At 35.5% G+C, this 13,594-nt stretch overlaps 5 protein-coding genes across 6 annotated transcripts in view; 1 reads left to right on the top strand and 4 right to left on the bottom strand.

The window, feature by feature from the left end:
- LOC104787913 (transcription factor PERIANTHIA-like) lies at positions 2,842–6,010 on the top strand. Of its 2 annotated transcripts, none has more exons than XM_010513572.2 (11): positions 2,842–3,149; positions 3,231–3,307; positions 3,420–3,469; positions 3,572–3,805; positions 4,325–4,381; positions 4,483–4,542; positions 4,634–4,711; positions 4,811–4,868; positions 4,974–5,245; positions 5,339–5,584; positions 5,680–6,010. In XM_010513572.2, the coding sequence occupies exons 1-11, from the start codon at positions 3,082–3,084 to the stop codon at positions 5,824–5,826; spliced, it is 1,347 nt and encodes a 448-aa protein (XP_010511874.1). In that variant the 5' UTR covers positions 2,842–3,081; the 3' UTR covers positions 5,827–6,010. The 2 variants fall into 2 exon arrangements, with proteins under 2 accessions (XP_010511874.1, XP_010511873.1); XM_010513571.2 differs by having other exon boundaries at positions 4,325–4,402.
- On the bottom strand, positions 6,117–7,266 carry LOC104787912 (protein PLANT CADMIUM RESISTANCE 12). The gene is made up of 4 exons (XM_010513570.1): positions 6,907–7,266; positions 6,732–6,803; positions 6,434–6,643; positions 6,117–6,193 (listed from the first exon to the last, which is right to left on the bottom strand). Exons 1-4 carry the CDS (start codon positions 7,031–7,033, stop codon positions 6,117–6,119), a joined length of 486 nt encoding a protein of 161 aa, XP_010511872.1. The 5' UTR covers positions 7,034–7,266.
- LOC104787911 (probable carboxylesterase 6) lies at positions 9,660–11,054 on the bottom strand. Its single transcript, XM_010513569.2, has one exon. It carries the CDS (start codon positions 10,900–10,902, stop codon positions 9,892–9,894), a length of 1,011 nt encoding a protein of 336 aa, XP_010511871.1. The 5' UTR covers positions 10,903–11,054; the 3' UTR covers positions 9,660–9,891.
- LOC104787910 (protein PLANT CADMIUM RESISTANCE 11-like) lies at positions 12,696–13,320 on the bottom strand. The gene has a single exon (XM_010513568.1). It carries the CDS (start codon positions 13,298–13,300, stop codon positions 12,803–12,805), a length of 498 nt encoding a protein of 165 aa, XP_010511870.1. The 5' UTR covers positions 13,301–13,320; the 3' UTR covers positions 12,696–12,802.
- The window catches only part of LOC104789710 (protein PLANT CADMIUM RESISTANCE 11), a 5,933-nt gene continuing 5,827 nt past the window's right edge, over positions 13,489–13,594 (bottom strand). Inside the window, exon 2 of the mRNA XM_010515363.1 lies at positions 13,489–13,498. Coding sequence (XP_010513665.1) covers positions 13,489–13,498 — 10 coding nt within the window. The remainder of the gene's footprint in view (positions 13,499–13,594) is intronic.

Below are 13,594 nucleotides of genomic sequence, written 5' to 3'. Positions count from 1 at the left end.
AGAAATACCCACAAGACTAAACAGAGCCTAGACGTCATTGACTCTGCCAATGGTACTAAGTACTACTACTACTACTCTCTTGTCCAAAACCATTTCATTATTGGTACGTTCCCCCCTCCCCCCGGTTTATACCAAATAACAACATTTGCATCTTTTTCCAAGTTATGAGTGAATGTTTTTGGTAAAAGAAAAGTCAATGGTAGCTTCCGAGAGAAACGAGAGTTGCTGGTTTTAGAATAGGGGAGACAGTAATAAATGTTAGTAGTACTTAATTTTTGAGTTCATCATTAAAAAAAAAAAAAAAACAAAGCTAGTAATAGTTTCTACATTTATAGAGATATGAGGAAGATGTTTCTTTCAAGCAAAGCTTTTCTTTTTAATGCTCTCTTCTCTTCTTTCATCGGTCCACTGAATATAAAGTTAATATGGTTTTCTTTTTTAGTCATTAGAATTCACTCATTTATTAAAAAGATTACTATGATAATGGGAGATTTTTAATTTGCTTTCAATCAACATCACATCAACTTCAGGGCAGAAGCCACAGCCAGCCAGACTAGTGCCCGTTTTATGGTAACTAGATTTTATTAATATCTGTTTTTTGAATTTTAACTTAATATAAGTTAATTAAGTTAAATTAATAAATATAAATACTCATTGTGAAAATAACAGCTTTTAGGAGGCTATATAGGCTTTTGACAATTATACAGGAGAGAATAGAAAACGCATCGTTCAACAATACATCATCATGATTCATGAGTATCTTAATTACAAGTTTGACTAATCGATTAGAAGAAGTCATAATAATAAGCTTTTCCTATTTATGCTAGTTAAAATAATTAGATTATATAAAAAGAAAAAAACAAAATTTTTGAAACATTTTTTTTGTAATCTTTTGTGCATGGGAAAATAAAAATAAAAACCGAGAGTGGCAGTGGTCGAGAGGCCATTTTCAACTTTGGCAGACAGTAAAACAAGATGGAAATGACACTCTCTGTATCAGGCTCTCCATTACATATACATACAAAAATATATACACATTTTTATTCCATGCATATAGTACAAAATATGTTTTCTATTTGTAATAATAACAATTACTATTATAAAATCGTTTATTTAAATTCTCGAAAGACACTCGAGACATTCGAATACGATTGTCCTCCCCACAATTTCTAACTTTAAGCTAACCGACTAGAAGCAATTAATCAAATTTCAAATAGGGTTTTCTTAAGTTTAATATTTTGTTGATTGTTTTGTTTATTGTTTATGTGGATGTCTTTATGTCTCTCATGTAAATATGGGGAAAATTATGGGAAGAAAACAAAAAGAGACTTTAAGCAAGCTTTATACGATGATTAATATCTGATGCAACTTACAAACTCTAAGTTGACCCCATGTTTGGGTTGTTCATAACTACTTCATGAATATTGGATGTGTGAGAATTACTGGAAATAGAATATGAGACTCAATAGTAACAATAGTTTTTGATAGGAAACTCATAGAGTACTTCCATCTATAAATATTCGTGACTCGGAAGGTTGATGCGGAAGTGTGTAGCACCATCTCCATGTAATTTTATTTTATGTGTCTCTATTACTAGAAAAAAATATTGAAATGTTAGCAGTGAGTTGTCTGTTGTGGTTCAATGTTGCCAAAAAAAAAAAGAAATTTGTTACAACGTTAATATTACATTATATCACTAGTATTAATTTCTTCAAACTTTTGTATTATAATGGTTTGATATAGATATAAGAATTTTTTTTTACAGAGTCTTAAAAATAAAGAACTCTCAACTTATGAAGTTTTATAATAAGTCAAGAAACAACTAGTACTTCTCTATGTGATAATAATTTAACCAATTCACATTCTCATCGCACTAATGTGGAAATATAATCTGAAGTCAGTCCAACTGCATATATCAGTGAGAATATCTCACATCTCCTTGATCATTAACGCATAACTCATGACTGTTTCAAAACTACATGACAGCAAATTAGTAAATACACATACCAAAAGAGAAAAGAGTAATAATAACAAAGGATCTTTATGATTTAAAATGTTTGTAAATCAGTAAAATACACCCTTAAAAATACTGGAAAGAGGTGGTACCGTAGCTGTGTGTGCTGGTTACTGGTAAACTAGAATCCCCCTTCATTAGCGCATAATGAAAGATGAAAGAGTTATTATAGTTATGAAAATACTCACGAATGTTTCAAAACTACACAACACAAAAATATCAAATTAGTAAATACACATACCAAAAGAGAAAAAAAGAGTCATAATAACAAAAGATTTTTTAAAAATACTGAAAAAAACCGTAGTTGTGTCTTGTGTGTTGGTGATTGGGAAACTATAATCCCCCTTCATTAGTGCATAATCAAAGCTGTAAGAGTTATGATTATGGAAATGTTCAAGAGTGTTTCAAAACTATATGACACACAAAAGACAGCAAATTAGTAGTAAATGTAACATACCAAAAGAAGAAAACAGTAATAATAACTATAGATTTTCTTTGTGTATGTTGGTGATTGGGAAACTAGAAATCCCCCTTCATTAGCGCATAATCAAAGCTGAAAAGAGTTACGATTATGGAAATGTTCACGAATGTTTCAAAACCAAATGACACTAGACAGCAAATGTTATACATTACCAAAAGAGAAAAAAAAAGAGTGTAGTAATAAGTAATAACAATAGAAAGAAATTAAAAAAAGAGGTGGTACGTGGGTGTGTGTGTTGGTTATTGGGAAACTAAAATCCCACCCTCTCAGACGCAATTCATTTAATTTATATATCATCAAATTAAAATCTCAAAATCTCTTCTCTGATTCTTCTCTCTCTCTCTGTCTCTGTCTTTGTGTCTATATATAATTCGTATATTATTTATAATAATGATGAATCCTCCTCTCCTCATAAAGCCGTACTGATTCGCCATCTTTTCACCTCTTTAATGAATTTTTTTCATTTCTCCCTCTCTTTTAACTTTCTGAAAACCCAACTCTAGAAGAAAGCTCACTTCTTTTCTTTTTCTCTGATTTTGTTGGTGTGGTGTTGTGTCTTTGTCTTCTTCTTCTTCTTCTTTAAACAATGCAGAGCAGCTTCAAGACCGTTCCTTTCAACCCTGATTTCTACTCTCAATCCTCTTACTTCTTCAGGTATAAACAAACATCTCCCAAGTTTTCAAAAGCTTAGACAAATAAAATAATATTTTTTTTGTTTCTCTGTTTTTAAAACAGAGGAGATACTTGTCTTGAAGAGTTTCATCAACCAGTCAATGGGTTTCATCATGATGAACCTCTCGATTTAAGTCCAAGTCAGCTTCTTTCTTTCTCATCTTACTTTTACATACACGTACACAAAAAAGGTTTAAGCTTTGTTGGAGGAATCTCAAGTTTGGTTGTTTCATTTTTTTCTTTTTTTTGCAGATGTCACTATTGCTTCTTCAGCCAACTTACACTACACGACGTTTGATACGGTAAGAGTTTGATTCCATTTCATCAAACTCAAAATTTTTATAATAAGCAAAAAAGAAGTTCTTTTTTCTTTCCTCATACTATGTATGTATACTCTGTTTTAGGGTATGGATTGTGGTGGCTTGAGGAAGAGACTTGAAGTAGAAGGTGAGTGTTTGGATACAGGGCAGTTAGTATATCAGAAAGGGACAAGGTTGGTAGCAGGAGGAGTAGGAGGAGGGGGAGGAGGAGAAGTGAACGGCAGTTTAGAGAACTGGTGTGATTCGGTTTCAGCTATGGCTGATAACAGTCAACATACTGACACTTCCACAGATATTGATACTGATGACAAGACTCAGGTTTTGTTCCTTTGTCTTCTTCGTTTAAACCATCCGCTAAAAATAAGATTAAAAGATTCTGTTTTTTCTTTTCATTTCTGTTTGTTTCTTCACTTTGGTGTTTTGTTTTGTCCCTTTTGGTTTTTATAAAGTTTTTCCTCATTGATATGTCACCTTGGAATTCGATCTATATTGTTTGCTCAGATTATGTCTGTTTCAATAAGAGCTTGTCTGTTTTTTTTTGGTTCTTTTTGGTCTAATGTGACACACCATGGATGATTTGGTTTGTTGAACTTACAAACTTCATGTAAAGTTTCTTCCTTTTTATGTTTATGATGATATGAACTTTAACTGACCCACATTGCTTATAAAACTGTAGTTGCTTGTAAAGTTTCTTGCTTTTTGTTGATATATAATATGGAATTCAGTGGCCCATGGCTTTTAAAAAATGGAATTCCTTGTAAAGTTATAATGCTTTTTCTACTACTGGCCCATGGCTTTCAGTTACAATGATGCATATTGTTTGTTTGTGTTATATAGTTAAATGGGGTTCATCAAGGGGTGGTTTTGGCTACAAATTGTTCAGATCAATCCAAGGTGAAATCTAGTGAACAAAGGGTAGATTTTCTTATTGAATCACTTTAGTTTTGGATCTGTTTTTGGGTGGAATGAGCATTGATGTATTGAGTTCTTGGCAGACACTTAGAAGACTGGCTCAGAACCGTGAGGCTGCTAGGAAAAGTCGATTGAGAAAAAAGGTATAGTGTATCTGAATCATTGAACTGTGTTTTTCATCTTCCACCATCTTTGTATTTATTTCATATTTTGGATTGCATTGTCTGTTAATAGGCATATGTTCAGCAACTTGAGAATAGTCGAGTCAGGCTAGCGCAGCTGGAGGAAGAGCTCAAACGAGCTCGCCAACAGGTCTGAAACTGACTAATTCAACACTGTTAACTTCTTTAAATGTGTTCTGTAAGCTTCAAGTTCTATTGATTTGTATTAATGGTCTTCTCTTGTGTTCAGGGAAGTGTGGTTGAAAGCGGAGTTACAGCGAATCACACACACTTGCCAGCTGGAAATGGTAAGACTTATCAGAATCCCACATAAAACACATCTTGGCTCTTTTGGTGACATGGAAGTGATCGTCTTACTAAGGATGAATTTTTGGTTTTTCTGATTTTTGCAGGTGCCTTTTCATTTGAATTGGAATATACACGTTGGAAAGAAGAACATCAAAGGCTGATCAACGACTTAAGATCGGGTGTGAATTCTCAGTTAGGTGACAACGAGCTACGCATGCTAGTAGATGCTGTGATGAGTCACTACAATGAAATATTCAGGCTAAAAGGAATTGGCACTAAAGTTGACGTCTTTCATATGCTCTCAGGCATGTGGAAGACGCCTGCTGAGAGATTTTTCATGTGGTTAGGTGGATTTAGATCATCTGAGTTACTTAAGGTAAAAAAAAAGAAAAGGTTCAAAACATTTTATTCTCACAATCATTGGTTTTGTTCATTTTTTTTTCATAGTTTGGTAACTATGTTGTGTTAGATATTGGGGAACCATGTGGATCCGTTGACTGATCAGCAGTTGATAGGCATCTGCAACCTTCAACAGTCGTCTCAGCAAGCAGAAGATGCATTGTCACAAGGCATGGAAGCGTTGCAACAATCGCTTCTTGAGACACTTTCCTCTGCTTCAATGGGTCCAAACTCTTCAGCAAATGTTGCTGACTATATGGGTCATATGGCTATGGCTATGGGGAAACTTGGCACTCTCGAAAACTTCCTTCGCCAGGTAAAAAAAAGACAAAGCCTCTCTCTTTCTCTAGACAACCACAATAATTGTTATTACAAATCAAGAACCTGAAAAAGGTTTTTACGTTTTTGCAGGCAGATCTATTAAGGCAACAAACTCTGCAACAGCTACACAGAATTCTCACCACACGACAAGCTGCTCGCGCTTTTTTGGTCATCCACGACTATATTTCTCGGCTTAGAGCACTTAGCTCTCTTTGGTTAGCCCGACCAAGAGACTAGAGAAGCTTTGTTATATGAGTCATCACCGAAGGAAAGCATAGTTCTGGTCTTAAGATTTTCACAATTCACATATTTTAATGAAAAGACCAAAAAGCTCTCTCCTCTTTAGCGTCTTAGATCATCTGTTTATTTTAGTCGGTAGTGAACGTTACCATTCAGAATCAATCAACGTTTTTTTTTGTTATTTACTTTCCCCTAACTAATCTGAGATACACAAGAAGCTTACATTATCTACATAAAAGTTAAAAACCGTAAGAGATAATGGCTACATCGTATTACAAGTATATCAGCTAGCGCATCATGCCAGGTACTACTATGGGAGGAGTCACTTTTTCTCGGCTCCATTTCTCTACATTCGAAACCCAACCTGAATATCACCAAAAACAAGATTACATATTCTGTTAATCTTGTGGAACCTTAATCTTTTGTTTTTTTTTTTTTTTTTTTTNCCTTAATTTTATGTTTTTGTTTTTGTTATTATTTTTTTATTCTTTGAATGAATGTTAAATTTATTCAACCAAAAAAACAACCTTGCTTACAATATATGCATCTGGTCTTTGAATTTGTTTTTTTTTTAAAGATGTCGTTAAAGGATTTAGAAGAATACCGATGGAAGGGTCAGCGCCGCGGTTCTTGAGCTCTCTAGATTCTTGACAAATAGCGCAAGGGGTGCAAAAGATATGGACCCAAAAGTCACGGCATGGTTCCTCAGGCAATGCGAAATGTTCCCTAAGGGTGGTCCGGCTTGGGAACGCATAAAGCCAACAACAACCCACAAAGCCTAACGCTAGATGAATCAAACCTGCGTTCATACAAGCTGCATGTCCCCCCAAATCCAACTTTTTTAGATTTTGTTTTGTTTACACAAATTTGATGTTATTATCTAAAATATTGTAAATTCTTACGTATGGTTCCTCTGTTTACGATCTCGACGTTTTGAGCGAAGGAGATGCATGGCATTATAGCTGTCTGAACACCTAAAACAAGAAACAAACCCATTTGATTTGAGACAACAAAGAAGATAGAAAGATCAATCAAACATGAAGAGATACGTTTTGGTATATATATATATAAACGTACAAATGTGAGCATCTTCGTGACAATCGCAAAGACCGGTGGTCCATAGTCCCTGAGGAAGCTGTTCGGCGTACGGTTGATCCCGGAACGACGTCCCCTCCGCCTTAAACACCGGCCCATTCCCATACATTTTCAGTTTTATTAATAACAATTATACCAAATTCAACTGATTTTCTCGACGTTAATTGTTAGAACTTTTTTTTGAGCAGAAGAAAATAATAATTTTTTCTCAAGACTTGTGAGAGAGAAATATGGAAGAAAAAAAAATTTATACTTGTTTTCGATTGGAGCTGGACATACGCACCAAAAAAGACCTTCAACACAAGATTAGCTAGAGAAGAGAAACGTCAAAATTGTTGGTGAAAAAACTTATAGACGAAGATGAGATATCAAATGGTTGATAACGATTTATCTAAATGTAGTAATAACTTTACAGTGTAATATGTAAACTAGTTGTTGTAATAATACAAAAATAGAAACCTGTTGTTACATAAATAGTTTGACCATATTAGACCCAAAAAAGAAGATTATCCACATTATAATTTGTAAATGTATTTAGTTGACCAGTTGACCAGAGAGAAGTTAAAAATCTCTTAAGCAAGTTGACCACATCAATTAATTTGCTTCTACGAGCTAGAAAAAGTATTTGCTTCTAGAAAAGGTTAGAAGTAGCTTAGAATTAGGGAAGTATAAAAAGGAAAGAAAGGTAAAGATATGGTACTTAGTGGTGAGTGAGACACTTCGCTTTTGCTTCTAGTCCAGGATAGTGGTTTATGCCCAAACACCTTAGTAAATTTGAGAAATGAAAGAGAACCTTCACTTGTTCAAGGCGTTCATCAAATTATGGTTTACTGCATTCGACTTTTTCTAATCATTTTCTAGAGAAACAGAATATAAGTCAACCTTGATGCATCTTTATTAGAACTTCTTACAATATCTAATATAAGTAAAACTGTGGCATACAAAAATAAATTAGTTGTGAAGACACTCTAAATTTTATAAACATTTAGTCAATTATATAAGGGTTTTGTGCAAAAAAACCCTTCAAATAATTTTTTTTTGCAACTTTACCCTCCAACTCAGGAAAATGCAGATCAATAACACCAAATCAAAAGTCACCCGCAATATAACCCTCGAACGTGTATAGATTTTGTAAACTGTGTATGTCTGTATATGAGTCTTAAAACTACGTCGTTTCTATATTTTAAAAATAAGGAAAAGGGTTGCAACTGAGATTCGAACCCAAGACCCCCACGACTGGCCCATACACTAACAACCACTATGCTGCGTCAACTTTTATTTAGCTACCAGACCAACATATATATATCTCATCGCCCCTGCGTAAACTAGCTGAATTGGAACACGAATCGGCGCTGTCACGGCGTTGAAACCCCTCCTCCCTCATCTCATTTGGATCTGGAGAAACCACACCATCGGAAGCAAAGATCGTCCCTGCTGCCACCGCCAATTCCGTTAGCATCATTCGCGTGAGGAAACTCGAAACAGAGGAAAACTCTTGGTTAGGTGAGGAAGAGCAGGATTCTCAGATCCATAAGCTCCGTCACCATTAAAAGAGGAGAATCCACCGGTGGCTGACATTTGGAGAAATTATCGTAGCCAAAGCTACCGTGCTCGGACGGAGAAGGGGTTTGAGCAACGAAATCTCCGTCATCAGAGGTTTTATATGTTCTTTGGTCCGCTTCTTCTGGAATGTTGTTGCAGCTTAGTGGTTGTTCATGTTTTAATTTGTTATGAAGGTCTACGGTTCGAATCTCAGTTGCAACCCATTTTTTTAATTTTAAAATATAGAAACGACGTAGTTTTAAGACTCATATACAGACATACACAGTTTACAAAATCTATACACGTTCGAGGGTGTTATATTGCGGGTGACTTTTGATTTGGTGGTATTGACCTGCATTTTCCTGAGTTGGAGGGTAAAGTTGTAAAAAAAAATTATTTGGAGGGTTTTTTTTCATAAAACCCATTATATAAAGGCTGGACCCTAAATTCTTAAATCTAAGTAAGCTGTAAAATGTTAAACTAATCAAGTCCTAAAACGTAAACACTAAATTCTTAATCATAAATCCTAACCCATAACACCTAAACAAAATGGTCTATATATATAGTCCACAACATGTTTTCAACTTTGCCATTATATCCAAAGAGAAAAAAAAGTGGCAGAAAAAGATATGGTCAACGTTAGTGTCTTACATTGATAATGCTGGTGTTCCAAAAGTCACGAATGATAATAATGCTGATTTTGTACTCTAAGAAATAAAATAAAAAACATAGGTTAAAATGGAGAAAGAACAAGAAATTGAGGTTGCCTTCAAAACCAACCACGAACTAGTCTTTTTGTCTACAATTTGTCCGCCACTAGAAGTGTCTGATTCATTCCAAGACATTATTTAAGTTATTAGTAGTTATATTCTTACATCTTTAATCTCAAATCTCAACCTTTTAACAAAAAAAAAGCCTTTGAATTTCATATCTTAATATTATTTTTTTGTGCTTGAACCTACAAAGTGTTGTCCAGATTCATCAATCCAAGCCATGCACCTATATGGGATATGGCCCATCCAACAGCATGCACGCTGCTCTATTGAGAAGTCTGTTTATCTTCTTTTTCTTCTTCTTCTTCTTCTTTTTTTTTTTTTTTTTTTTTTTTTTTTTTTTTTTTNATCGTATTTGTTGAAGGTGATCTATTGAAAGTTAATTAAAACAAATTTTTAAAATAATTTATACTACAAAAATTATTCGTAAACCAATTTTATAGTGATATGATGATATGTAACAATGAACCTTGATTGAATCAACACAACTTACATCTTCTAGGAATCACTAAAGACTATATTCACTATATGATATACAACACAAAAATAGTACGTATGATACAAATATATAAGAGAGAGCCACTATGAAAAAGAAAAAAAAGACTATACCATAGACAGAACTATTTTTTTTTTTTTTGACGATCAGACAGAACTAATTAAAGGGCTCGTAGTGGTTGATAAAAGCGTCGATGTGGCACAACATCTCCAGAGTTGTGGTGTGCGCAAGCTGATGAGACTTACCGAGAACATGAAACGCGTGACCAACGCCTTTATACACCACGCGCTTGATCACTTCCTCATTACTACCATCGCACATCTCCATGTTTCTGTCCATCAGCAGATCCATCTCCGCCACGCACACCAGCGTCCTCATCATCACCGTCGACGACTTGGTTTTCACCGGTTTACAATACGGATGCTCTCTGTTTGCACCACGTGGCAAAGACAGCCTCCACCACGCGTCAGAAGACGACAGTGTCAGAACCGATCTTTTGTTGTTCCCCACGCGCTTCTCGCTCTCAGTACGCGCCTCCCCGCCGAAGAAAGGCTGGATCAGGATGGTTCCTTCTATCTCCAGTGGCTTTAGCTCGGTGGATGCTAATCTTGCTGCGACATGGTGCGCGATGTTGCCTCCGGCGCTGTCTCCGGCCAAGAAGATCCTGCCAAAGTCACATAGCTTGGCCCACAAGGTATCGTTTCTTGCTTTGTTGAGCCAAATAATGGCATTGACCCCGTCTTCGTAAGCTGCCGGAAGAGGGTTCTCAGGGGCTAGACGGTAATTTACAGACATGATCAAGCACCGCGAGCGAGCGGACAATCTAGCCAAGAACTCGTGGTAACACGACCATGAAGCTGAGCCGATGCAGAATCCTCCACCGTGGAAGTAGACAATCAACGGTAACTTAGAGACCGTCGTCGTTGTCATCATCGGGACATAGAGACGTGCCCATACGTTGGTCAACTTGTCTATGACAATATCGGAGCAAGCGACGCCGAGCTCGAGGGGTAGTGAAGTACCCACACACGGCACGACTTGAGAACGTTCCACGTGGCCGTCTTTGTAAACTCTTATAAGGCCTTCCACTTCGTCTACGACCGGTCCATGAATGTTTGTGTTATTAGGGTTAATGGTGGTCACATGGGTCAATGTGGTGGCTCCCATGTTTCTGAATTTTATGTATGATTTGTGCAAGTTTCGTGACACAAAGAAAGCTTTCTTAGTAGAGTTTGGGAGATTGATGTAGTTGGAGACTTCTTATATAGGAGGAGGTTGTATAATGGAGGGTGATGTAGACGGGGTAAGGTCGAAAACATTTTCAACTATACTTTATCATCAAAACACTATCAATAATTGAAACCAAACTAAATTTGTTGGCTATTACTCTCTTTGTTATTTATTATGTAGTTGAAATCTCTAGGACCAGAAGGTACCACGTGATTTTCTTCAATATAACAATTTGACGATTAATACTTCTGTACGATCTAACTCTAAGTCACAACTATCTCTGTTTAATTTTTTCCTTTTTTTTTAGAATGTATTAATTTCTCTAAAACTTTATTTTAAAGAAATTGTCGTCACTGCTGATACAACATAAACGTGTGAATAAGACTTAGAAAAGGGTTGTTCTTATCCAATGAGCGTGGGAGGCAAAACTCAACGTGACTATTTCGTTGTGAGCTAGTCGATGGACTGTAGTGATATTATTATTAGTTTCTCTTATAGCTTTCCATTCACCAAATCGTATGATAAATAATATATATTGGAAAGTTGAAAGTGGCACGTGGACATGAAAAGATTGTGGTGGTGGGTGATAGTCTCCCATTTTTCAACGGCATAGAGTCAGACGAAGTATGGGATTGGTTGTGAAGGGTTTTGTCAAAATGCACTTACCAAAAAGATGCATTGCCCACTTTTGTTCTACATTGTTCATGCACCAATCTTTTCATTTTCTTTTTATCATTAATATATTATCTACGTAAAGGCAACATTTTAGCATGATTTTCTTTTTATAAAACATTACAATATGTTGTGTGTATAGTAACAGTTTAGTTGTTTAATGTACAGTTAAGTTAGCATGATAGCATCATTAATAAATATTAGAGATCTGTTTGGTAATTGCTCTTTGAAAGTTTAATATAAATGCAGGATTTTTCGGTAGCTAAAATCATATGGGTATATGATAATGTTGTAAACAGGAATGAGGATTTAAAAAGCAAAGTTTGGTGAAAAATCGTAATGTGACAATAAATGGGGTTACATACAATTTTTGTGAATAAGTTTTACATTCATTTTAAAATAACAATAAATGCATGCTGAATAACTTAATTTTTCTTTGTTAAAATTACTATGAAAAGTTGGTTGAAGTTTGAGTAGTGAAAGGTTGATTGGTAATTTCTGTGTTAAGCCAATCAAAGAGTGGGCAAGTAGAAGGGAGCTTAGGTGGGAATCGTGGGATATATAATGCATCATAAGAGGATGACAGTGTTGACAAAAGTGGGACAAACCCATTTTCATGTTTGTTGAGTTTGATTGTTTTTGTTATATATGTATAAAGGTCTCAAACATAATAATAGTGTACACTTCCTTCCGGTCTGCTCCATATATCAACATTGCACGATTTAAAACAGTAAAGTTGTATAATCAACAATTCCACTTTCTACATGTTAGCAATCAATTTTAATTTGATTTTTGTCTAATTTGTTGGAGTTCGTCCTAACTGGATTTACAAGTTTGCAATGTTTTTTTTTCCATACATATGTATTTTCAACGTTGTTGAGATTGTTAATATTCGCCTAGTGTACTTAAATATACATTTTAGAGAAAATATTAAATTCCCATATTGGTTACTTTAATTTGTCCTTCGAAAGATTCCGTAGAACAGAATAACGAGAAAGCTACACACCACAAGGACAGACACGCAGAGAATATTAATTATTAATCAGCAAAATATTCAACACACCAAATGCGATACAAATAACGTCACGGGATCCAAACAACTTTAATAGACATGCATAGTGTCTCGTAGATATGTAACTTGTTGTTGATATATAGATAAACAAATCTAATTCAATCTAGACATGGGCTCTTGAAGCGATGGAGGAGCGGAAGGCGCAAATGCAGATGCAGCCGCAAGTCGTGCTTGTCGTTCCATATTCCCATGCCACCCGATGGACAAGTCGAAGGCTTTGTTGTTTTGAAGTTGCCTATACTCTTGACAAAGAGCGCATGGCTCGCAGCAAAAGTGGACACAACAGTCACAACAAGGTCTCTCCTTGAGATTGTACTGGGCTCTTAGTTTTGTTCGGTAAAAGCAAGAGTAGAGACTGCTTCCTCCGAACCCGGTCAGCATGAATATGATCATGTACAATGCTCCGCTCACACCACAAGACGTGGATCCTCTGTCTACAACCTCTGCGATGCGTCCAAAGGCAACACATGGACACCAACAAGTCAAGCAACATGAGTTTATGTTTATCCAACATTCGCACAAATCAGTCGACCAAGCCTTGGCCTTGACACGGCTTTGGATGGGTTGGTCGCCGTTGGAGGAATTCTTCATGGTACGTATGATCTGTTTGTGCTATGAAGAAACGATGTTTATTTACTTGTGATTCTCTTTTCGATGTTTTAAATATGTATTTGAGGTACCTTTTCATGAACTAACCGTCAGAAACTGCAAGGAAGCACGTAGGGACGCCTCGTTTAATTGCTTTTTTTTTTGTTCTTTTCTTTTTCACTGCCTTTTAGTTATTTAAACCTAAATTGCATAAGTTTCTAACCGAATCATTTTGTTTCATAAAAATAGGCCATGAATGTTTCTAGTATTTGAAATGGTTTATGTTTTTTTTTTTTT

Source organism: Camelina sativa, chromosome 5 (genome assembly GCF_000633955.1).
Source record: "Camelina sativa cultivar DH55 chromosome 5, Cs, whole genome shotgun sequence".
Lineage (NCBI taxonomy): Eukaryota > Viridiplantae > Streptophyta > Magnoliopsida > Brassicales > Brassicaceae > Camelina > Camelina sativa.
The sequence above is the reverse complement of the archived record's forward strand: the minus strand, read 5'-3'. Positions and strand labels throughout refer to the sequence as shown.

What these genes read in the sequence shown, in the direction of transcription:
- LOC104787911 (XM_010513569.2), bottom strand. Translation starts at nt 10,902, where the DNA reads ATGGGAGCCACCACATTGACCCATGTGACCACCATTAACCCTAATAAC.
- LOC104787910 (XM_010513568.1), bottom strand. Translation starts at nt 13,300, where the DNA reads ATGAAGAATTCCTCCAACGGCGACCAACCCATCCAAAGCCGTGTCAAG.
- LOC104787913 (XM_010513571.2), top strand. Translation starts at nt 3,082, where the DNA reads ATGCAGAGCAGCTTCAAGACCGTTCCTTTCAACCCTGATTTCTACTCT. An exon ending in CAATCCTCTTACTTCTTCAG is followed by an intron (nt 3,150 to 3,230) that starts GTATAAACAAAC and finishes TTTTTAAAACAG; the next exon opens with AGGAGATACTTGTCTTGAAG. An exon ending in ACCTCTCGATTTAAGTCCAA is followed by an intron (nt 3,308 to 3,419) that starts GTCAGCTTCTTT and finishes TTTTTTTTGCAG; the next exon opens with ATGTCACTATTGCTTCTTCA.
- LOC104787912 (XM_010513570.1), bottom strand. Translation starts at nt 7,033, where the DNA reads ATGTATGGGAATGGGCCGGTGTTTAAGGCGGAGGGGACGTCGTTCCGG. An exon ending in CGTAAACAGAGGAACCATAC is followed by an intron (nt 6,644 to 6,731) that starts GTAAGAATTTAC and finishes GGGGACATGCAG; the next exon opens with CTTGTATGAACGCAGGTTTG. An exon ending in CGGCGCTGACCCTTCCATCG is followed by an intron (nt 6,194 to 6,433) that starts GTATTCTTCTAA and finishes GGTGATATTCAG; the next exon opens with GTTGGGTTTCGAATGTAGAG.